The sequence below is a fragment of the Geotrypetes seraphini genome, chromosome 1 (assembly GCF_902459505.1).
Source record: "Geotrypetes seraphini chromosome 1, aGeoSer1.1, whole genome shotgun sequence".
In the NCBI taxonomy this organism is placed as follows: domain Eukaryota; kingdom Metazoa; phylum Chordata; class Amphibia; order Gymnophiona; family Dermophiidae; genus Geotrypetes; species Geotrypetes seraphini.
The window spans coordinates 86,707,051-86,732,575 of NC_047084.1; the positions used below are offsets into that span (position 1 = coordinate 86,707,051).

At 46.4% G+C, this 25,525-nt stretch overlaps 1 protein-coding gene across 2 annotated transcripts in view; it reads left to right on the forward strand.

Annotated features, from left to right (window-relative positions):
* Positions 1–4,995: 4,995 nt before the first annotated feature.
* Positions 4,996–25,525, forward strand: part of MYO5B (myosin VB) — a 690,137-nt gene continuing 669,607 nt past the window's right edge. For both annotated transcript variants that reach the window (XM_033934618.1, XM_033934625.1), the window contains exon 1: positions 4,996–5,181. In XM_033934618.1, the coding sequence (XP_033790509.1) occupies positions 5,155–5,181 (27 nt within the window). In that variant the 5' untranslated portion in view covers positions 4,996–5,154. The remainder of the gene's footprint in view (positions 5,182–25,525) is intronic.

Here is a 25,525-nt window from a genome sequence, read left to right on the forward strand (position 1 = left end):
TCATTCACCATCTGCAGTTCTCTTTTTTTTCCAATTTAATTTATCAGAGCTGAAAATCAAAGTTTGCAAAGATAAGAAAATCCAAACGGTAACAGAACCTTGATTGCTTTTTTTTGCTCAAGTTAGGATAACTACTGCATAAAAAAATAAAAATAAAATTACTTGCTGTCAGTTTTCAAAGACCAATTATGTCAAAGAATGATGCTTGTTTGGGCGGTTGCATCCTTAAGCTTGCAGACGCTCATAGCACTGACAGACTCTTGAGTAGTCTAGTGTATACCCGTATGAAGGAAATTTTGAAAAATTAAAGTAAAATTCTAGATTCTCTCGTGGCACACCCAGAATCTCCATGGGGTATACCACTGTGCTATGGCACACAGTTTGAGATACACTGTGCTAAAGCATGGCAATCAGCAGCAGCCTCATGAGCATGCTCAGTTCTTCTTAATGAACTGAGCATGCATGAGAGCTCAGACTGCTTCTCCTGCTGACTGACTTGGGGTGGCGCCAGAATTCTTCAGCAGGTGGGACATGGTTGCTGGGCAGGCCTGATTCCTAAGTTTGGCTGCTGGGCGGGCCTGAGGCAAAAGTAACACAGTAAATGATGGCAGTAAAAGACTCTCAAGGTCCATCCAGACTGCCCATCACGGTGGCCAGAACCACACCTGTGTGGTTGCACCTGTATAGATCATTGCTGAGGCCACACTTGGGAGTATTGTGTTTGGTTTTGGAGGCTGTATCTGGCAAAGGATATATAAAGACTTTAAGCAATCTGGAGGAAAGCAACGAAAAAGGCCAGGGGTTTGAACCAAAAGAAGTACTAGAAGAGACTGGAAGACCTAAACATGTATACTCTAGAACAGTGATTCCCAACCCTGTCCTGGAGGAACACCAGGCCAATCGGGTTTTCAGGCTAGCCCTAATGAATATGCATGAGAGAGATTTGCATATGATGGAAGTGATAGGCATGCAAATTTGCTTCATGCATATTCATTAGGGCTAGCCTGAAAACCCAATTGGCCTGGTGTTCCTCCAGGACAGGGTTGGGAACCACTGCTCTAGAAGATAGGGGAGATATGATACAGACATTTAAATACTTGAAAGATATTAATATAGAACTAAATCTTTTCCAGAGAAGAGAAAATTGTAAAACTAGAGGGCACAACTAGAGGTTGCAGGGAGGAAAACTTAGGAGTAATGTTAGGAAATTCTTTTTCACGGTGAGGGTGGGGGATGCCTGATCCCCTTGAGGGTGGTGGTGGAGAGGAAAATGGTGGTGGAATTCAAAAAAGCATGGGATAAATATAGATCTCTAATTAGAAAACAAATGGTATAAATTATTATTTATTTAAGCATTTATATACCACTTATATATAGTCTAGTGGTTTACATTCAGGTACTCAAGCATTTTTTCCCTATCCGTCCCGGCAGGCTCACACTCTATCTAATGTACCTGGGGCAATGGGGGATTAAGTGACTAGTCTGCCCATCCACAGTAACCATTATCTCTTTCTCTCTCCAAGAGACCCCACATGCCTATCCCAAGCCCTCTTGAATTCAGGCACAGTCTCTGTCCCTACCACCTCTTCCGGGAAACTGTTCCAAGCATCTATCACCCTTTCTGTAAAAAAGTATTTCCTCAGATTACTCCGGAGCCTATCACCTCTTAACGTCATCCTATGCACATTTATATTACATAGGTATTTATATTACATAGGCATTTATATTACATAGGTATTTATATTACATAGGCATTTATATTACATAGGTATTTAAACAACTCTATCATATCTCCCCTCTCCCGCCTTTCCTCCAAGGTATCCAGATTGAGATCTTTTAAGTCTGTCCCCATATGCCTTATCACAAAGACCACACACCATTTTAGTAGCCTTCCTCTTTTTGAAGGTGTGGCCTCCAGAATTGTACACAATATTCTAAATGAGGACTCACTAGAGCAGGGGTAGGGAACTCCGGTCCTCGAGAGCCGTATTCCAGTCGGGTTTTCAAGAATATCCCCAATGAATATGCATGAGATATATTTGCATGCACTGCTTTCAATGCATATTCATTGGGGAAATCCTGAAAACCTGACTGGAGTTCCCTACCCCTGCACTAGAGTCTTATACAGAGGCATCAATACCTCCTTTTTCTTACTGGCCATACCTCTCCCTATGCAACCTAGCATCCTTCTAGCTTTCACCATCACCTTTTCAACCTCTTTGGCCACCTTAAGATCATCACTTACAATCACACCCAAGTTCTGCACTTCCGTCATGCACATAAGTCAGTCCAGTCGGGTTTCCAGGATTTCCCCAGTGAATATGCATGAGATCTATTAGCATACAATGAAAGCAGTGCATGCAAATAGACCTCATGTATATTCATTGGGGAAATCCTGAAAACCCGACTGGACTGCGGCCCTCGAGGACCGACATTGGACACCCCTGACATAAGTTCTTCACCCCCTAAACCTGGAATGCTCTTCTGGAGGCGGTTATAGGGTAACAGGGATTCAAGACAAGGTTGGTTAAGTTCCTACTGGAGCAGACCATATGCAAGTAAGGCTAGACTAATAGGGCACTGGTCTTTGACCTAAAGGCCGCTGCGTGAGCGGGCTGCTGGACATGATGGACTACTGGTCTGACCCAGCAGTGGCAATTCTTATGTTCTGAACTGTACCGTTCCCTCGGGCTTTTGCAGCCCAAGTACATGACCTTGCATTTCTTAGCATTAAATTTTAGCTGCCAAATTTCAGACCATTCTTCAAGCTTCACCAGGTCTTTCTTCATATTAGTCACACCATCCAGCGTGTCTACTCTATTGCAGATTTTGATATCATCTGCAAAGAGGCAAATCTTACCCGACAACCCTTCAGCAATATCATTTATAAAAATGTTAAAAAAGAACAGGCCCATGAAAGGAACCTTGAGGCACACCACTGGTAACATCCATTTCCTCAGAGCGATCTCCATTGATCACTACCCTCTGTCGCCGTCCACTCAACCAGTTCCTGACCCAGCCCGTCACTTTGGGAACCATCCCAAGGGCACTCAGTTTATTTATTAGATGTCTTTGTGGAACACTGTCAAAGGCTTTGCTAAAATCTAAATATACCACATCTAGCGCACATCCTCTATCCAATTCTCTGGTCACCCAGAACTAAGGCCATTATCGGACAGACTTGTACAGTTTGTGTCCCATATATGGTGATTCGGTGTAGGATGGACTGGGGAAGACATAAATGGGATCCCCACTAATTTGGAAAATGAGGATGTTACTGGCCAGACTTTACAGTAGATATCCTGCAAACAACGGGATGGATGGATAGGCTGGACTGAGCTTAGATGGCAACTTCAGCAGCTGGAACCTAGGACAATACCAGGTGGACTTTAGTCTATGGCCCAGAAATATCAAAGATGAGACAAGTTAATTTAATCATGTATTTTTAATGAGAATAACGAATGGGCAGACTGGATGGACTGTTCAGGTCGTTATCTGCCGTCATTTACTATGTTACCTGGCAGAAACCCAAAGAGCAGCAACATTCCAGAGCTGAGATTGTGATGTCATAATGCCTCATTCCACCAATGCCTAAGAGCCAACCTCAGCAGTGATGTCACAAAGGCTTGATTAGATGGCAACTTCAGCATTTGGAACCTAGGACAGTGGCAGGTGGACTTTACAGTCTATGACCCAGAAATATCAAAGAAGAGACCAGTTAATTTAATCATGTATTTTTAATGAGAATAACTAATGGGCAGATTGGATGGACTGTTAAGGTCTTTATGCTATGTTACTCTGTGCAGGCCCCAGTCACCCATGCTTAAATGCTGGTTGTGACGTTACCATCATGCCAACCATATATGCAGCCAATCATGATGGAATGATAAGTGATTATATCTAAGACTCTTGAGCATTGCTGACAGTATTCAAGTTACCTATCAAGATGCCTTACCCTCCCTTCTAAGCTGCACAGCACCCCCCACTGGCAGTATGTGACAATAAAATGATCTAACACACTGCAATTGTCGAAAACCTCACCTGTCTTTTGCCCTTTGCAGGACATAGAGCTTAGAAGTTACGATTGAAAAGAGGTGAGCTAAGGCCAACTAAATAAATTAGCCTGCGTATGCTTGGGGGAATTTAAAACTGCATTTATATTATGGTGTCCAACCTGCGGCCCCGTGAAGTATTTTGTGCGGCTCCGGTCGAGGGCGATGCAGTGTTTTCCTTTGCTGCCCCCCGGGTGTTTACCGTCTTGCTGGATCCCTCCTCTGTTTTGCTGCAGCGTTTGTGTGTTTGTGCGGCCCCAGAACATTTTTTTCGGCCAATGCGGCCCAGGGAAGCCAAAAGGTTGGACACCCCGTCCTAAATGGTTAAATTTGTCCCGAAAATGCTCGGTTAGAATTCATGGGGCAGACTTTCCCTTCCCCTTTCTTTCCTTTTGTCCCATACCCATTGTTATCAAGTCTTTGTTTTGATCTCAATCCCCCTATTTTTATTTAGACTTTTTTTTTTTTTTGTTATAGATGACTTAAATTTTTTTATTTTTTTTTTTAAATAATTTTTTACTTTTTGTTATTGCAAACCGACCGGATACTTGTATTGGTCGGTATATCAAAATATTAATAAACTTGAAACTTGAGACCAGGTAGGAGGGGAAGAAAAGAGAGAAGGACTTTGACAGTTCATTGGGTGGGATAAAGCTGAAGGTGGCTCCCTGGCACCTATCCTTGCACTGGCCCAGGGATCCAAAGAATTAGACCCAAGCAGCACAGGGACAGATAGGGAGATGGGTAGAGTGTGTCAAAATAAAAAAGGAGGGATCCGGAGAAAATGAGAGGACAGGGAAAAGAGTGAAGGTGAGAGTGCATATAGGGGAAAAGAGGAACCTAAAAGGGAACCATAGAGCGGATGAGGGAAGGGAAAGAGCCCCGTCAGAGAGCTGCAACACCTGCGCCTCCTCCCCGCGTCCCTCCCTCCGCCGTGTCACCTGCTCTCCCCGCCCCCTTCTGCCCTCCATACCTGGGCAGGGAGCGGAGACAGAAGGAAGCGCTCGGCTGCCGGGACATGGCCAGAGCTCAGCGCCGGGAAACAGCGTGATCGGAGCCCGCAGGAGCCGAGCTCTCCTCCCCCCCCCACCCCAGTACGGATATGTCCGCCTGCGAGCTCTACACCCGGGTGAGTGAAGCGGGGTATCCCCGCGGGGCCGGGAGCGATTTCGCCGGGGGGGAGGGAGGGAAGGAAGGGGCGTCCGGCCCCTGCACCAGCTCCGCGGCTCGCTTAGTGCGGGGAGCAGGGGGTTAAAATGCACCTCTATTAAAAAAAAAAAAAAAATAATCTGCATGCATGCTTCTGATCCTTCTCCCCCCATCCCTGGGCTCCTGTAAGGGGGGGGGACAGCGCAGGTGCGGAAGTTTCAGTGCAGTTTCGAGGAGGGAAAGTTAGGGACCATCCTCGTTTCCCCACTTCCCTGAAAACGTTTAGAGCTGTCCCGAGAAGCGATCAGCCCCCCTGCCCGGGGTGGGCCCGGAGAGCGGGCTTCGGGGTCAGTGTTGACTCCTTCCCCCTCCCCCCCCCCACCTCCCTCTGTAAATGTGCCTGCGAAAGAGAGACCCGCACTGCTGAGCTCTTGGCTTGGTTCCCTGCTCCGCTGACTTTCGCTCTCGGGTTTGTGGTTTAATTGCAGTTAATTATTGTTCTCAATTCGGTGGTGTAACTATGGAATCTCTGCAGAAGCGCGTTATACGGGGGAAGGGGGAGAGGGGGGGTTGCCCGCGGTTTGACTCGCCCTTTTCACTGCCTGGCTGCTGGAAATCTCCTGTTCAGAGCAAGTGTGCTGTGGAGCTGGGAAGCCTGGCAGCAGCTGGGAAAAGAGAATTTGCTTGCAAAGTTTGCCTGCAAATGTTTCTTTCAGTGCCTTGTGTAATAGTTCCAAGTATTGAAGGGTGTCCCCTTCAATTTTGCTTTTCGTTGTAATAATTATTATTTTAATAAGAAATCATGTGCCATTCCTGGGCTATGAAAGCAAATATGTTGGCCAGAAAGTACCAGCTGGTTCATTTTGCTTTGATGCTACATAAGGCTCTGTGGACTAATTAGAGCCCTCTCCATGGTCACTTGATGGGCCGAGCATTTTTTTTCTTATAGACAGAGTGGACTTGGTGCATCAGACCCCCCCCCCCCTCCCTTCTAAGGTGACCCTAGGAAAGTTTCGGAACTGGGCTAGTCTGAGGATTTCAAAAAACTGTTGAGAAATAGTTCAAATAATTTTTTAAAAAAATTCTTTATTGATTTTCTAAACTTTAAAAGTGCAATACACAAATATATATCATATAATAAGTTAATAAGTAAATGTATATATCATATAATAAGTTACAAATATGCATAACCAACCATTTTCTCCCACCCACCCCTTAGTTCAAAGAATTTAAAGACTGATGAAATGGAAAAGTATTTGGTCTATAGAATGCAGAGTTTCCCCAAGTCGGTTCAGGAGTGCCACCCCCCTTGCCAGTTAGGTTTTCAGGATATCCACATTAATTTGCATACACTAACTCCATTCATGCATACTCAATGTGGATATCCTGAAAACCTAACTGGCAAGGGGGGTGGCACTCTTGAACCGAGTTGGAGAAACACTGCTCTAGATCAGTGTTCTTCAACCACTGGTCCATGGCCAGTGCCGGTCCACAGAAATTTCCTGCTGGTCCACAGGGCCAGCACATGCATCAGGCCCAAAACAGTATTCTTCAACCGCTGGTCCACGGTGCGATCGATGTGGCGTTATCTTCGAGCCAGCTCCCTCTTACTAACTGATTCAGTGCACAAAGCCACGGGCAGTGGTTCCTACGGGCGTCCTGCGCCTGAACCAGAAGCCTTCTCTCTGACATTGCAGTGTCAGAGGGAAGGCTTCCAGATGAGGCACGGGACGTGCAAGGTGCAATTAGTACTATTATGGGAGCGGGGTCTGGGGTGGAGATTGGATAGAGATGGGCGGGGTCTGGCCCACGACTTAGCCCAGTGTTCTTCAACTGCCGGTCCACGGACCGATGCCGGTCCACAGAATAATTCTTTTATTTCTGCTGGTCCATAGGTGTAAAAAGGTTGAAAAATACTGCTCTAGATAACTAAAGCGTGAGAATGGGAATGCCACTTGGGTTTGAAAGTATGTGCAGCTTTGCAATAGTGGATCTAATAGAATTTGTTTTATATTATCGCTGGTGTGCAGATGATTGTAATGTTCCTTCTGCCAAAGAACTTTTCAAGCTAAAGGATCCAGTCATCAAAATGCTTTAGACCCCTTGGGAGTTTGATGAATGGATCCCTTGTGTTTTAAATGGGGATTTAGTGTCTTGTTGAGGGTAGCACAGTGCATTGTGGCTAAGTGAATTTTCAGTGGTATTTTCAGGTCCAAAGCACTTTGACTTAATCGCTGCAGTACTCTACAAGCCAAATTGGCACCGGCTCTTTTTACTTTTCTAGCTCAACTTTTGTTGTGGGTTTGCATCCTGTCAGGGATCCTTTTCAGGCCCTCCTGTACTGATAAGGACTGGAAGGGATGTTTTCCCTGTCATCTGTGGGCAGGGAGTCATTTACTCTTCCCCTCCCTGGCACCTGGCCCATGTCACACCCTCCCATGACCTGCTTGTAACTCACCGGCCATGGCACTGATCTTCTGTGTCGCACTCGCTGCATAATCGGCTTTATTTATGTAAGTGGGTTTCTAAATTTATTTGTGGAGTCCAGGTTGGTCTTGGTGATTGTGCACAAACCACATCGGCACATGTTCAGCTCTGGAGTGAATGAATTAAGAAACATTTAGATCCTGAATCTAGGCTGGCTGTTAATATTTCCTGGGGTGATCCTTTAGAGATTTAAAACCAGCATCAACACATTCAGTACTTGCGTGGTTTAGCGGTACTAATAAGTGTTAAAATGGACACAGTAATCGAGGCTCCTGTGATCCCGAGTTTTGAAATTCACATACTGTTAAAGGAGTCATTCATTCATCTTAAGCAGGGAGTGCCTGGATACCAAGAACAACAGTTTCAATGTTTGCGTATCCTATGCAAGAACTTGGTGTTTGGCTCCCTTAGTTCAGGGGATCCTTTCTGCACATGTTGGCAGTGGAAGAGTCTTGAATGCTATGTGATAGTGTTCTGCAAAAATCATTCAATATTCCAAGTATTCTATATAATTCATATAGAGATATCAACTGTTAGAATGGTAGATTCTTTTATCTTTCTAGGGAGGATCCTTGAGAGAGCACTTTTTAGCGAAACATGTCGGATTTACCCTCCTCAGACCGCAGACAAGAACATTTCAAAAGATAAGATGCTTTATTCTAAGCATGCAAAATATTTAAATGATTGATTTTTTACAAGCACGAAATATTTAAGGCGCTAATTTGGCACAAAAAGATATTGTGGATCAGTGACGATAGAGCACATAAAGCTATGCTGCTGTGAAACATACGCCCTCTTTTACAAAGCCGTGCGGCAACAGCCCCGAAGCCCGTTACCGCGTGGCAGCCGCTAGCGCGACTTTGTAGAAGAGGGGGGATAGTGAGTGGTGTCGCCAAGATCCTGAAGATAAATTGAAAAAAAATTCTAGAGTTGATATCTCTATATGAATTATATAGAACACTTGGAATATTGAATGATTTTTTGCGTAAGATAATTGAGATTCTAAGTATAAAATTTGATTTATTGGGTGGACTGTACAATGCGATTGCGCTCAGCATCTTATGGGATACACTTCTAAATGGAATGACACATCGTTAGGTAATGGATTGAAAACGGAAGTGGAATACTTTAACCCTTTCAGGACCATAAGGATCGTAGGCCAATTTGTGGTTTTGACGACATTTTTATGGTAAAAAGGGCTTGCAGATGCCAAAAAATTGATTTTTTTTGTGAAATATCATTATTATTTTTTTTTTAAATCACACTTCTGGCTTATGGACAGTGTGGCAAGTGAATCTTCTCATCAATCTGGCAACGACGCTAATGAATGAATGTCGGAACCAGTTTGTTTACATAAAGGCAGTATCATATGGAATCCGTACATATCAAATTTAGAACTGTAGACTATCCCAATCAAAATTTATAGGATTTTAAAGTTATGGGACAAATATGTCCCTTGGTCCTGAAAGAGTTAAAATGTGCCCAACTTTTCACAGCAGATTTTCTGCCCCGCCTTTAAAAATTGTATTTGAATACAGGTTTTCTCATTATCTGCCAGCGAAGAAGGGATTGTATCCTGGACTCATCTCTCCCTTTCTTGTTAACCCTCCCCCCCCCCCTTTTTTTTGTAAGCTGTATGCTCTGAAACGGCTACCCTGGGGAACCCAAGTCACAGACGGAGTAATTAACAGGGCATTAGGTTAAGAAACGCTGCCGTACTGAACATTATAAAGATCTTGGCTGGAGTTGCATTGCTTAACATAAGAACATAAGAAGTTGCCTCCACCGGGTCGGACCGAGGTCCATCTCGCTCAGCGGTCCGTTCCTGCGGCGGCCCATCAGGTCTGCGACCTGTGAAGTGGTTTCTGACCACTTCTATAACCTACCTCAAGTTCTATCTGTACCCCTCTATCCCTTTATCCTCCAGGAACCTATCCAAACCCTTCTTGAATCCCTGTACAGAGTTCTGGCCTATCACTTCCTCCGGAAGCGCGTTCCATGTGTCCACCACCCTCTGCGTAAAAAAGGATTTTCTAGCATTTGTTCTAAACCTGTCCCCTTTCAATTTCTCCGAGTGACCCCTAGTGCTTGTGGCTCCTCTCAATTTGAAGAATCTGTCCTTATCCCAGGACAAGCAGGCAGGTATTCTCACTAGTGGGTGATGTCATCAGACAGAGCCCCGGTACGGACGTCTCACAAGCACGTGTTGCTTGTAGAAACTTAAAGTTTCTAGATGCCCGCACCGCGCATGCGCCGGTGCCTTCCTACCTGGAGATCCGGGCGTGTCTCCTCAGTTCTTTCTTTTCCGCGGAGCTGAGAAGTTCAACTTCTTCATGCGCTAGCTGAATTCAGTTAAATTTGCCTTCCTTGTCCGCGTTTTCGTTTTCGTTTCTTTTAATTACTTTAACAGTTCTTTTCTTTTTCAAAAAAAAAAAAAAAAAAAGGAGAAGATTATTTCCTCCGGCGGGTCGAACGGGCCGGCCACGTGGCTCAGGCCCACGGGCTTCGACCTCGCGGCAGAGATTTTCCGGCCTATGTCCCGGCCAATCACCGGTTTTAAAAAGTGCAGCAAGTGCCAACGCGCGATTTCACTCACGGACCCTCACTGGCGCTGTTTGCAGTGTTTGGGCCCTGACCACATCCCGAAATCGTGCGGGCCTTGCTCTACCCTTACGGCACGCTCATTCAAGCGACGTTGCCTATTGTGGGAATCGATGTTCAAGATGGACGCAGCTAAGGATCCCTCAGCCTCCACTTCATCTGATACCTCCCCGGTGCGGGCGAAACCGGCATCGACTCCTCCTGCATCGAGTGCGGCGAAACCGGCATCGCTCGCCCCGACACCATCCACGAGCTCGACGTCGGTGCCTGCCCCGGTCTCCTCGGTTCAGGTACCTCTTCCTTCCACAGTGCCACCAATGGTCATCAAAGTGCCGAAAGCTACTAAGCAGAAGCACTCGACCTCGAAGGAGCGCGATGCCCGTGCAGGAGGACCCCCTTTCGGTGCGGATCCCTCCCTATCGGCTTCGCTACGGTCCGTGCTGGAAGCTCAATTCGTTGAGCTCATGCAGACCATCGGACCCGGGCTCATCGCTGCCATACAGGGTGACCTCCCGGTACCGGTCCAAAGGGGCGGTCCGCCCCCTCCCCCTCCCCCACACCGTTCGACCTCGACAACCGACGAGGACGAACGAGGGAGGGCGGCGATACCCACGCGGCAAGCCTCGCTTACCGACATGCCGCCATTAGAACCCATTACGCCTCCGCGCCAACATGGGACCAGACCTTCGATCGATACTCGAAGCCCTGGGCATAGTCAGGAAGAGTTCCTCCGTACTCCTTACCAGACTTGGGTAGCATCGCAGGAACCCGCATCGCAAACCCAGTGGCGATCCACTGCTTCCAGCCCTATCCAATTGGGGACCTCGGGAGACCATGCGATGCACAGACGATCCCGATCCCCGTCCCGCCACCGAGACGGGCACCGATCGAGACACTCATCCTGGCACTCCTCACGCTATTCGGAGGTGTCACCGCAGAAAAAACTGCAACGTAGGGGATACTCCTCATCAGAGGCGTCCCCTCCGAGGGGCCCAGAGTACGAGGAGACACCGGTGCCCGATTCTCCTTGTCACTCCCCGATGTCCACGGACCTGGAGGCCTCCTCCTCCGCCAGCCCGTCCCACAGACCGACGCTGGCGGAACAATTGTCCTTCTCATCATTCCTCCGACAAATGGCGGATGATCTGGATGTGACCCTTGACACGGGCTCCCGATACTCCAAAGAGTATCTGGACACCATGCATTTACCTAACCCCCCAACGGAGTCGCTTCGGCTCCCCCTGCATAAATTACTGGACCAGACCTTCATGCAGTGCTTCGAAACGCCGTATTCCATACCGGCGATCCCTAGCAAACTCGATGCTCGATACCGCATCGTGCACCATAAAGGGTTCGAGGGCCCCCAACTCTCCCACCAATCCCTGCTGGTCGAGTCCTCCCTAAAACGCTCTCATCCCTCCCAGGTCTACGCCTCTGTACCGCCGGGCCGAGAGGGGAGAACGATGGACAAATTTGGTAGAAAATTCTACCAAAACTCCATGATGGCGTCACGGGTGCTAAACTACAACTTCTTTTTCTCTTCCTATTTGGAGTTCTTCTTGCCGGTGCTCCGCAAGTTCACTCCGTTCATAGACAACCAAGCTCGATTCGAGTTCGAGGAAGTGGTAGCCTCCCTCTCCCAATTACGCCTCCAGCTGATGCAATCCTCCTTCGATGCATTCGAACTCTCGGCACGCGCCGCCGCAAGCGCGGTAGCGATGCGTCGCCTGGCATGGCTCCGTACCATCGATATGGACCCCAACCTTCAGGACAGACTCGCCAACGTACCATGTGCTGGAGCTGACCTGTTCGATGAATCTATCGAAACTGTTACCAAGAAGCTGTCGGATCATGAAAAATCCTTTCAGTCCATCCTGCGGCCCAAACCCAAGCCTCAACAGTCTCGACCTCCCAGGCCACCCCTGATTTACCAGCGGCGTTACATGCCCAGACAAACGCCTGCTGCGAGGCAGCCTGCGAAGAGACAACCTCCCCAGAAGTCTCAACAAAAACCTCAGCCACCGGCCGTACCTAAGGCCCCCCAGCCCTTTTGACGCCCCCCCCGGGAGCATAACCTCGGCCTCTCCCATAGGGGGCCGCCTCCATCTTTTCTACCATCGATGGGAGGCCATAACTACGGACCTATGGGTCCTCACCATCATAAGAGAAGGATACTCTCTTCAATTCCACCGGGTCCCTCCGGACCATCCCCCAAGAGAGTATCCTTCAAGCTCGACGCAGACCGCCCTTCTTCTTCAGGAAGTCCAAACCTTACTCCAGCTTCGGGCTGTCGAGCCGGTCCCGTCAGACCAATTGAACCGAGGGTTTTACTCCCGGTACTTCCTCGTCCCGAAGAAAACGGGCGACCTGCGACCCATTTTAGACCTTCGGGCCCTCAACAAGTTCCTGGTCAAAGAGAAGTTTCGCATGCTGACTTTGGCTTCTCTATACCCCCTCCTCGAGCAGAACGACTGGTTATGCTCCCTGGATCTCAAGGAGGCCTACACTCACATCCCCATTCACCCGGCCTCCCGAAAGTTCCTCAGATTTCGGGTGGGAAATCTGCACCTACAGTATCGAGTGCTACCATTCGGCCTATCTTCGTCCCCCAGAGTCTTCACAAAGTGTCTGGTGGTAGTGGCCGCAGCACTCCGGGACAGGGGTCTACAGGTATTCCCATACCTCGACGACTGGCTCATCAAGGCCCCGTCAGCCCCAGAGGTCACTTCGGCGGCCGTGGCTACAACCTACTTCCTCCAGAATTTGGGCTTCGAGATCAACTTCTCCAAGTCTCATCTACAACCCACCCAGTCCCTCCCCTTCATCGGAGCGGTCCTGGACACCACCCGACTCCGAGCATTCCTACCTCGGCAACGCATGGAGTCTCTTCTTCATCTCTGCCAGTCGGTGTCGACTCGCCAAACCCTACCGGCGAGACAACTGATGGTGCTCCTGGGCCATATGGCCTCCACAGTACATGTGACACCCTTTGCCAGACTCCACCTCAGGATCCCCCAGTGGACCCTGGCATCACACTGGAATCAGACATCCGATCCACTATCCAAACGCATCTTAGTCACACCTGCTCTTCGGCAGTCTCTACTTTGGTGGATGACCTCTTCGAATCTATCCAGAGGTTTGCTGATGCACTCTCCCCCCCATCAGAAAGTCCTCACGACCGATTCGTCGAATTACGCATGGGGGGCCCATCTGGAGGGTCTCCGCACCCAAGGATTCTGGACCAATGCGGAGAGACTACACCAAATCAATCTACTGGAACTCAGAGCCATCTTCAATGCGCTCCAAGCCTTCCAACACCTACTCCACGACATGGTAATCCTCATTCGCACAGACAATCAGGCCGCCATGTATTATATCAACAAGCAAGGAGGCACGGGCTCGGCCCTCCTTTGCCAGGAAGCTCTACGAGTCTGGGACTGGGCGGTGCGCCACAACACCCTACTCAGAGCAGTATACATCCAAGGGGAGAACAACGTCTTAGCAGACAAACTAAGCCGTCTGCTACAACCGCACGAATGGACTCTCCATTCCAGCCCCCTTCACCAAATCTTCACGCAATGGGGGACGCCTCAGATAGACCTCTTTGCGGCTCCCCACAACGCCAAACTGCCTCAGTTTTGCTCCAGGATTTACACTCCTCATCGCCTCGAGGCAGATGCTTTTCTACTGAACTGGGGGAAACGATTTCTATATGCGTTCCCACCATTCCCGCTGATCCAGAAGACTCTGGTCAAGCTGAAACTCGAACGGGCCACCATGATTCTAATAGCTCCTCGGTGGCCCAGACAACCTTGGTTCTCCCTCCTACTTCAACTCAGCAGCAGGGAACCAGTACCACTTCCAGTGTTTCCTTCACTACTTACTCAACATCAAGGATCACTACTTCATCCCAACCTGCAGTCTCTCCACCTGACAGCTTGGTTCCTCTCAACGTAACCCCTCACCAATTCTCACAAGAAGTGAGGGAGGTCTTGGAAGCTTCCAGGAAGCCCGCCACTCGACAATGCTACTCCCAGAAATGGACCAGATTCTCCTCATGGTGTGTTTCTAAGTCAAAGGAACCTCAGCGAGCTTCCTTATCCTCCGTGCTGGACTATCTCCTACACCTATCTCAATCTGGGCTCAAGTCCACGTCCATACGAGTCCATCTGAGCGCTATTGCGGCGTTCCACCAGCCCCTACAAGGGAAACCCCTCTCGGCCCATCCGGTGGTCGCCAGATTTATGAAAGGACTCTTCCATGTTAACCCTCCTCTCAAACCACCCCCAGTGGTTTGGGACCTCAATGTAGTCCTTTCCCACCTCATGAAGCCCCCGTTTGAACCACTCAACAGGGCCCCTCTGAAGTATCTCACCTGGAAAGTGCTTTTCCTTGTAGCCCTTACGTCCGCTCGCAGAGTCAGCGAACTCCAGGCATTGATGGCGGACCCACCATTCACAGTATTCCACCATGACAAGGTGGTCCTCCGCACTCACCCGAAATTCCTGCCTAAGGTGGTCTCCGAATTTCATCTCAACCAATCCATTGTACTTCCAGTATTCTTCCCTAAGCCTCATTCTCACCACGGAGAATCGGCCCTTCACACTCTAGACTGCAAACGTGCCTTGGCTTTCTACCTGGATCGCACCAAGCCACACAGATCCACTCCTCAACTTTTTGTCTCCTTCGATCCTAATAAGTTGGGAAGACCCATATCGAAGCGCACCATCTCTAATTGGATGGCGGCTTGTATCTCTTTCTGCTATGCCCAGGCTGGATTATCACTTCCTTGTAAGGTCACAGCCCATAAGGTCAGAGCAATGGCAGCCTCAGTAGCATTCCTCAGATCAACACCAATCGAGGAAATTTGCAAGGCTGCCACCTGGTCCTCGGTTCACACATTCACCTCACATTATTGTCTGGATACCCTCTCCAGACGGGATGGACAGTTTGGCCAAACAGTATTGAAAAATTTATTCTCTTAAGTCGCCAACTCCCCCTCCATCCCACTGAGGTTAGCTTGGAGGTCACCCACTAGTGAGAATACCTGCCTGCTTGTCCTGGGATAAAGCAATGTTACTTACCGTAACAGTTGTTATCCAGGGACAGCAGGCAGCTATTCTCACGTCCCACCCACCTCCCCTGGGTTGGCTTCTCAGGCTAGCTACCTGAACTGAGGAGACACGCCCGGATCTCCGGGTAGGAAGGCACCGGCGCATGCGCGGTGCGGGCATCTAGAAACTTTAAGTTTCTACAAGCAACACGTGCTTGTGAGACGTCCGTACCGGGGCTCTGTCTGATGACATCACCCACTAGTGAGAATAGCTGCCTGCTGTCCCTGGATAACAACTGTTACGGTAAGTAACATTGCTTTATTTACTCTCTCTATGCCCTTAAGGATTTTGAAGGTTTCTATCATGTCCCCTCTAAGTCTCCTCTTCTCCAGGGAGAACAGCCCCAGCATTTTTAACCTGTCAGCGTACGGAAAATTTTCCATACCTTTTATCAGCTTAGTCGCCCTCCTCAGTATCCAAATTGTTGATCAACCATTTTCTTCATGTTCTAACTACTCGATTCCTATTGTGGAGCTTTCTTGCTCTTAACTTCACAAATGACAGAGCATGTCCTGTGGTCTGGGAAGAGCATACTCTTTATGAATATTTTTGCTTGGATACGAACGTAAGATTTGCCGCTGCTGGGTCAGACCAATGGTCCTGCGTGCCCCGCAGTCCACTCCTGCGGTGGCCCCTAGGTCAAAGACCAGTGCCCTGAGACCAGCTCTACCTGCGTACGTTCCAGTTCAGCAAGAACTTGTCTAACTTTGTCTTGAATCCCTGGAGGGTGTTTTCCTCTATAACAGCCTCCGGAAGAGAGTTCGAGTTTTCCACCACTCTCTGGGTGAAGAAGAACTTCCTTACGTTTGTATCCCCTTTTAACTTTAGAGAGTGCCCTCTCGTTCTCCCTACCTTGGAGAGGGTGAACAACCTGTTTTTATCTGTTAAGTCTATTCCCTTCAGTATCTTGAATGTTTCAATCATGTCCCCTCTCAGTCTCCTCTTTTCAAGGGAGAAGAGGCCCAGTTTCTCTAATCTCTCACTTTACGGCAACTCCTCCAGCCCCTTAACCATTTTAGTCGCTCTTCTCTGGACCCTTTTGAGTAGTACTGTGTCCTTCTTCATGTACGGCGACCAGTGCTGGACGCAGTATTCCAGGTGAGGGCGTACCGTGGCCCGGTACAGCGGCAGGATAACCACCTCCAATCTGTTCGAGATCCCCTTCTTAATCATTCCTAGCATTCTGTTAGCCCTTTTTGCCGCCACCGCACATTCCGCAAACGGTTTCATCAACTTGTCGACCAGTACTCCCAAGTCTCTTTCCTGGGGGGGGGGGGTCTCTCCAAGTACCGCACCGGACATCCTGCATTCGTGTATAAGATTTTTGTTACTGACATGCATCACCTTACACTTATCCACGTTGAACCTCATTTGCCATGTTGCGGCCCACGCTGTAATGCTTTGGTGTACACATGTTTATGAACTGCTCAGAAGGCAATTAATTATTGATCATTACTAAAATAATTGAACAGGTAATCTTGTCTGTTTAGACACTTCTAATATTTATTGATTTTTATTAGGCCTTTTTTTACTGGAGTCATGTTTGGTAGTTGCAGAATTAACTTTATTAGTGTGATGCATTATACTTCCAGTATGAGATTGGAACAGTATTTTATGTTTTTACTTCATCACGGCATACATAATTGCAGTTGGAGGTTATAAAAATAAATTGGAATTGAAGGAGCAATACATTTTTATCCACACTTTCGGAGTACCTGGGTTCCTAATTAGACAGAAGTTATTCCCTTCCACTCATCTCTTTAACAGTCTGATGTGTTTAATGCTGCTTTTATATTATAGGGGAGAGTGTGGTGCAGTGGTTAAAGCTACAGCGTTAGCACCATGAGCTTGTGGGTTCAAACCCACGCTGTTCCTTGTGACCCTGGGCAAGTCGCTTAATCCCCCCATTACCCCAGGTACAATAGCTAGATTGTGAGCCCACCAGGAAAGACAGGGAAAATGCTTGAGTACCGAATAATCTCATGTAAACCGTTCTGAGCTCTCCTGGGAGACTGGTATAGAAAATTGAATAAATAAGTAAATATTTGATGGTTGTTGCAGATCTGCTTTCCCCTTCGCTGTGAGATGAAATCTGGACCTTAAATGTGCATTGATAAAGATACCACAGACCCTGTTTAAAATGAGACGGAACATTACAGAAAACCACAGGGGTTAATATTCAGCGAAAAGTTAATCTAGGTTGGCATGGCTTCTACCTAGCTAACTGGCTGCATACCCGGGTCCTGTCTGGGTTAATGCCACTGAATAGCCAGTCAGACCTTGGCACTCCTGGGTAGTGCTGGGCCAGGTCTTGGGGGAGGGGTGTGAAACTAAGGCAGAGCTGGGAGTTGACCAGTTAGCGGACTAACTACAGGGTGAGGCAGAAAAAAAATAAAAAAGCATCTTCCTACAGTTGGTGGGTCAAAAGCGCACGCCGACAAAGGCGCGCCCAGACAACTGAGCGAAAGGCGGAAGCCCGCGCCGAAGAAAAACAGTGTGTTAAGGGGCTCTGACAGAGAGTGTGAGGGGGGGGAGAACCCCCCCACTTTACTGAATACAGATCGTGACGGCGTTGTGGGGTTTTGGGGGAATGTAACCCCCCACATTATACTGAAAACTTCATTTGTTCCCTAAAAACCAGGGAAAAAGTTACGTTTCCAGTATAATGAGGGGGGGTTACAACCCCTGGGTTTTCCTTTTGTTTTTTGCCTTTTTCTCATTAATTGCTTTGCATTTCAATTAGCAGTTTTATGAACTTATTTAGTCATCGGACATATTATTATTAAAACAAACTTACATTTTACCATTACTGCCTAGAAAGGATATACTGAATATTATTTGTATTTGATTCGGCTTTGAATAGTGCCCCAAATACGAATCATTCAGGGCTCTATGGTGCTAAATCCTATTGAAATAAACTCTTGATCTCTGATTTTATGTGACTTCTTTTATTGTTCATGTTAAAACTCAATGTTCATTATTCATATGTGATATTCGGCCGAATAGTAAAATATACTATTTAGTACAGGTGTATGTACGTAGCAATTTTTGCATGTTAAAAATGTTCAAGCTAAAACATTGTATGATTTTACAATATATCAGAACTTTGTAGTCACTGTGAATGCTCAGTGTCCATGGCACAGGCCCTCAGTCACTTTGGAAAGTTCTTAATAGAGAAGAACATGGTAGGGTTACCATATTTTAAAAAGGTAAAATTCCAGACACATGGCCCTAACCCCATTCCGCTTCCAACCTCCCCCAAGCCTTATCTCTTCTTTCCTGCTGGGTCTGGAAGGCCTCTGAGCATACGCGGACGCATGTGACATCGTCCGTGCATGTTCGGAGACCTTCCAGACGTGATGGGATTTTCCAAAACCCAGACAAACTTGCTGGGTTTGGAAAGTCCATCTGGGCACCCAGACATGTCCAGGTTCTCCCGATGTCTGGTAAGTGGTAACCCTATGACACGGGGACCTGGAGTACAAAAAAAATATTGGGGGCGTTTACCATGAATGGTAAAAAGCCTTGCTCCCAAGTTAACCCCCCCCCCCGATTTACCAAGGATCTGGCATCTGTTGTCCTATCCATACCTTATAGAGTCTTAGAAGCTCAAAGCTGCTGCCAACGATCCTTATAGGCCTGCTCTGGGGCCTTTCCTCTGCTGGAGTCCCTCCTTCTGATGTAACTTCCTGTTTTGTGAAAACAAATTACTAGCATTCTGTAGTAATTTGACTTGTTCAGTTTCCCCTCTAGTGGAGGGGGTATTTATAAGAGGGGAGACACAGGTTTTATTGATCTTTGTTCTGTATTTTTGTTTATTTTATAAAATGACAGTTGTACAGAATATTGTTTCTTTTTATACTTTTAATAAAATTATTTTAAATATATAATCATACCTGTTTGTTTTGAGGCTTGTGCGGACGGGGTCAGACTGAGTTTGCTGGGACGGGGGACAATCTTTGTCCCCATGACATTCTCTAGTTAACAGCCTCTGGCAGGGTGTCTTACATGAATCATCTGCAGTGCTTCCTTTAGTTCAGCAATTGGTCTTATGAATATTCATGGTGGATATCCTGAAAGCCTGACTGGCTCCCCCCAGGACAGGTTTGGGAACCACTGCTGTACCATCTTATTTATATCTCCATCATGGCTGTGCATGAAGGAGAACTTTCCAGGCTCTTTAAACTGGCTGCTTTCATAGGAAAGTGCAAGGAGCATCTTGAACTTGAGAAATGACTCCTTGGAATATAATAATTAGCATAGGGCAGGGGTAGGCAATTCCGGTCCTCGAGAGCCGGAGCCAGGTCAGGTTTTCAAGATCTCCACAATGAATATGTATGAGATGGATTTGCATGCACTGCCTCCTTGAGATGCAAATCTATCTCATGCATATTTATTGTGGATATCCTGAAAACCTGACCTGGCTCCGGCTCTCGAGGACCGGAATTGCCTACCCCTGGCATAGGGCAAGTCTTGCCACGTGTGTTTACTTTTCAAGGCAGAAGAGATCATGGTGGGTATGGCTTTCTTTTAAAAAGCTGCATGTGATTCTTACAAACCAAATGTTTGAGATGTAAGAATCGCAAAGCACTTTTTAGGAATGTTCAGCAGATGTGGGAGTGGCTGATTCCTGTCGGCCCTAGCCTGGGCCATTCACTGCAGAACCATACACTTAGCAAGTGTAGGAACCACATAAACACTCATGGGATATGCAGATGCACCTCACCAAAACCAATTGGTAGAACGCCTCAGAAGCCCAAGTATGGATAACCATCGCAGAAACACCTAATCTGTACTCATGTATTGTAACACCACTACTGAAGCTTATGTATTGCAGTGAAGGCTGAAGTGGTAAATAAGTTGCTGGCATTTTCCTCACCCTCTTCTGTGTGGAAATAAGATAGCAACCGTGTTATATTTATTTATTTGGCACCTTTCAATGGCGTGATCTCCTGGCCTGACGCAGGGAGAGTAGCTTTCCCAAAGCTACCAAATCCGGGCCTAAGTGTATAGCCCTTGACGGAGACTACATTGTTTAACTTGCTTTAATACCAAACTTAGATTTCAGCAAAACCTTTGACACAGTTCCTGATAGGAGGCTCTTGAACAAACTTGAAGGGCTGAAGTTAGGACCCAAAGTGGTGAACTGGGTTAGAAACTGGCTGTCGGACAGATGCCAGAGGGTGGTGGTTAATGGAAGTCGCTCGGAGGAAGGAAAGGCGAGTAGTGGAGTCCCTCAGGGTTCGGTGCTGGGGCTGATCCTGTCCAATATATTTGTGAGTGACATTGCTAAAGTGATAGAAGGTAAGGTTTGCCTTTTTTAAGATTTGTAACAGAGCAGACACTGTGGAGGGAGTGGAAAACATGAAAAAGGATCTTCAAAAGTTAGAGGAATGGTCTAATATCTGGCAACTAAAATTCAATACAAAGAAATGCAGAGTAATGCATTTGGGGATTAATTATCAGAAGGAACCATATATGCTGGGAGGGGAGAGGCTGATATGCACGGAGGGGAAGAGGGACCTTGGTGTGATAGTGTCCAAAGATCTAAAGGCAAAAAAACAGTGCAACAAGGCGGTGGCTGCTACCAGTATGGCTATTCTTATATTCTAACATAGTAACATTGTAGATGATGTCAGATAAAGACCCAAATGGTCCATCCAGTCTACCCAACTTGATTCAATTTAATTTTTTTTTTTTCTTCTACACCCTCCCAGCCATTGGGCTGTATAAAGAGAGGCATGACCAGTAGAAGAAAGAAGGTGTTGATGCCCCTGTACAGGTCGTTGGAGGCCCCACTTGGAGTATTGTGTTCAGTTTTGGAGACCGTATCTGGCAAAGGACGTAAGAAGACTTGAAACGGTCCAGAGGAGAGCGACGAAAATGATAGGAAGTTTGCGCCAAAAGACCTATGAGGAGAGACTGGAAGCCCTGAATATGTAAACCCTACAGGAAAGGAGGGACAGGGGAGATATGATTCAGACGTTTAAGTACTTGAAAGGTATTAACGTAGAACCAAATCTTTTCCAGAGAAAGGAAAATGGTAAAACCAGAGGGCATAATTTGAGGCTGAGGGGTGGGAGACTCAAGAGCAATGTAAGGAAATTCTTCCTTATGGAGAGGGTGGTGGATGCCTGGAATATGCTCCCGAAAGAGGTGGTGGAGAGGAAAACGGTGACGAAGTTCTGAAAGTGTGGGATGAACACAAAGAATTTAGAATCAGAAGATAGTAAATATGGAAGCACTAAGGCTAGTACCAGGCAGAATTGCACGGTCTGTGTCAGTACATGGCCGTTTGGTTAAGGATGGGCTGGGGAGGGTTTCAATGGCTGGGAGGGTGTAGATGGGCTGGAGTGAGCTATGATGGAGATATCAATATTTGGAACCTAAGAACAGTACTGAGCAGAGCTTTGGATTCTTGCCCAGAAATAGCTAAGAAGAAGAAAAAAAATTAAATTGAATCAAGTTGGATGGACCATTTGGGTCTTTATCTGACGTCATCTACAATGTTACTATGTTAGAATATAAGAATAGCCATACTGGGTCAGACCAATGGTCCACCTAGCACAGAATCCTGTTTCCACAGTGGCCAAACCCAGCTATGTACAGGGTTTGGGGGTTGTTTTTTTTTGTTTGTTTTTTTGAGGGGGTAATTTTTTTTTATTTTGTTGGGGTTTATTTGTGTCATTGGGGTTTTTTTGTGTGTGTGTGTATGTTTGAGCCCATTGTTAAACATTTACCAGCACAGTACTTGCTGGATCCTTCTATAGGCTAAAGTCTCGTTTCTGTTGGACTTCTCCTCTGATGCATGGGACCGCGGCAGAGGGAATGTGCTGCAGAGGCCAACAGCAGTCTGCTAGGTTCGCTACAGCCGACCGGTAACCCTCTGCAGGCTGCTTTGAAGGTGAGACCGGGAGGGAAGGAACAGAGGGCCAAATTTAATTACCCTGTGGGCCTGAGTTTGACACCCCTGACCTAGTTAGATCCCAAGTAGCAAAACAGATTTTATGTTGCTTATTCTAGGAATAGGCAGTGGATTTCCCCAGGCCATCTCAATAATGGCCTATGGACTTCTCTTTTAGGAAATTATCCAAAACTTTTTAAAACCCCGCTAAGCTAACTGATTTCACTACATTTTCTGGCAACAAATTCTAGAGTTTTAATTACACGTTGTGTGAAGAAATATTTTCTCCGTTTGTTTTAAATCGACTACTTAGTAGCTTCATCGCTTGCCCCCTAGTCCTTCTATTATTGGAAAGAGTGAACAAGCGAATCACATCTGCCATTTCCACTCCACTCATTATTTTATAGTCCTCTGTTATATAAGAACATAAGAATAGCCTTACTGGGTCAGACCAATGGTCCATCAAGCCCAGTAGCCTATTCTCACAGTGGCCAATCCAGGTCCCTAAAATCTGGCCAAAACCCAAGGAGCAGCAACATTCCATGCTATCGATCCAGGGCAAGCGGTGGCTTCCCCCATGTCTTTCTCAATAACCCCTGAGCCGTCTCTTCTCCAACCTGAAGAACCCTAGCCGCTTTAGCCTTTCCTCATAGGGAAGTTGTCCCATCTCCTTTATCATTTTTGTCGGACTTCTCTGTACCTTTTCTAATTCTGCTATATCTTTTATTTTATTTTTTTTTTTTTTGGAGATACGGTGACCAGAACTGCATACAGTATTTAAGGCACGGCCGTACCATAGAGTGATACAAGGGTATTGTAACATTTTCATCTTTGTTTTCCATTCCTTTCCTGATAATTCCTAACATTCTATTTGCTTTCTTAGCAGCCGCTGCACAATGAGCTGAGGGTATCAACGTATCCTCAACAATGATACCTAGATCCTTTTCCTGGGCAGTAACTCCTAAACACGGAACCCAGCATCACATAGCTATAGCTCAGGTTCCTCTTTCCCACATGCATCGCTTTGTACTTGCTCACATTAAACGCCATCCGCCATTTTTGAAACCCACTCTTCCAGTCTCATAAGGTCCTCTTGCAATTTTTCACAATCCTCTTGTGATTTAACAACTTTGTGTCATCTGCAAATTTATTTATCTCACTAGTTATTGCCATCTCTAGATCATTGATAAAAATGTGAAAAAGTAGCAGTCCCAGCACAGACCCTTGAAGAGCCCCACTAGTCACCCATTGAGAATATTGATCATTTAAACCAGTGGTCTCAAACTCAAACCTTTGCAGGGCCACATTTTGGATTTGTAGGTACTTGGAGGGCCTCAGAAAAAAATAGTGAAAATTTTGCATGAGGTAAAACTCTTTATAGTTCATAAATCTCTCCTTTTGGATGTCTTAATAATAATGTAATTTATAGCTTAAAAAACTGTTATTTTACTTTTGTGATTATGATAAACATACCGAGGGCCTCAAAATAGGACCTGGCGGGCTGCGAGTTTCAGACCACTGCTATAGGCTAAGGCTCTTTACACCTGCATTGTGATGTCATAGAACTTTATGGTTATAGAAACATAGTAAGATGATGGCAGATAAAGGCCAAATGGCCCATCCGCAGCATCCATTATCTCCTCCTCTCCCTATTGGCTAAGGCTTTTAACATTTGCATCTCCTCTTCCTATAGGCCAGTGGTCTCAAACTCAAACCCTTTGCAGGGCCACATATTGGATTTGTAGGTACTTGGAGGGCCTCAGAAAAAATAGTTAATGGCTTACTAAGGAAATGAAAATTTTGCATGTTCCTTTTTTTTTTTTTATCGGTTGTAGATAAGTCTGAAGTTGGTTGTGTTTCAGTGGTTGTAAGTAAAATCACTAACCCTTTACTGGGAGAGGGGAAGGAAAGAGTATAAAGTTTAGCAAGTGAATGGCCCTAGAGCAGTTTTTTTTCCGCTGCTTGGAGAGAAGAGACCCTACTGTTGTTAATGTTTCTACTTCAGCTACTGTTCTATTAACTTTTTCTAAACTAAAACGTAACCTTATATACCGGGTCTTCAACCAAAGGAAGCTCGACGCGGTTAACAATAAATGAAAAAATAAAGTGGAACTGAAATACAAGAGAGAGTTTTTTCAAAATGTTTAGCGAATAAAAAAGTTTTTAGAAATTTACGGAAGAGTTGGAAGGAGCTGGGACACCTCAAAATTAGGGGAAGTTAATTCCATAGTTGGGGAAATTTTAAACACCAGAGAGCTGCTAAAATTTGTAATTCCTCGAAATCCTTTCCTAGAAGGACGAGAAAGTTCAAATCGATTAATGCCTCTCGCACATTCCATAGCAGAGGAACAAGAGGAGCAAAGATACCATGATACCAAAATCTTAAATACATAAACACTTAAACTGAATTCTAAAATAAACTGGGAGCCAACAGAGAGAGAAAAGCAAAGGAGTGGTGGAGAAAGAGTCTTGTCCACCTGCCAACTGAGTATTCAGTTGCTGGGCGATGGCATCCTGCTACCTTGAAAATGAAAGGCAGCAGTGTTGTTGTTTCTCCCCCCCCCCCCAGTGTAATCCTAGTCTCACTTTACAGATTTGATTCTTATGTACTGTCCTCAACAAATAAAAGCAACAGATCATTTACATAGGCGAACCAGCAAATGCAAACCTCAGTTCTGCTTACTCATTATGAACAGCCCGAGAGTAGACCTGTTAGGTGGAGCTCTGGGGCCAGACAGGCGAAGCTTAGGTGTTACTGTCAGAGCTGTTCCAGAAAATCAAGTTGTAGCAGACACGGAAAATCTGGTACTCCCAGTCGGGAAAAGTGAATGAAGCTGATTCATCTGGTGTTCCAGTTTCTTATTAACTCTTTGAAGGCTCAGTAGCCAACCAAAAAGGCTATGATCATTTCTCTCACTTCTTTGAGAACCAGATTTGGCACCTCTGATGTAATCCACACTAGCAAAACGCAGGCCACCCCATTCTTAAGTGTGTAAGGAAAACTTAAAAATCATCAGAGTGTGGAACAGTGGTTAAAGCTACAGCCTCGGCACCCTGAGGTTGTGGGTTCAAATCCACGCTGCTCCTTGTAACTCCGGGCAAGTCACCTAATCCCCCTCCCCCATTGCCCCAAGTACATTAGATAGATTGTGAGCTCACTGGTACAGACAGGGAAAAATGCTTGAGTAGCTGAATAAATTCATGTAAACCATTCTGAG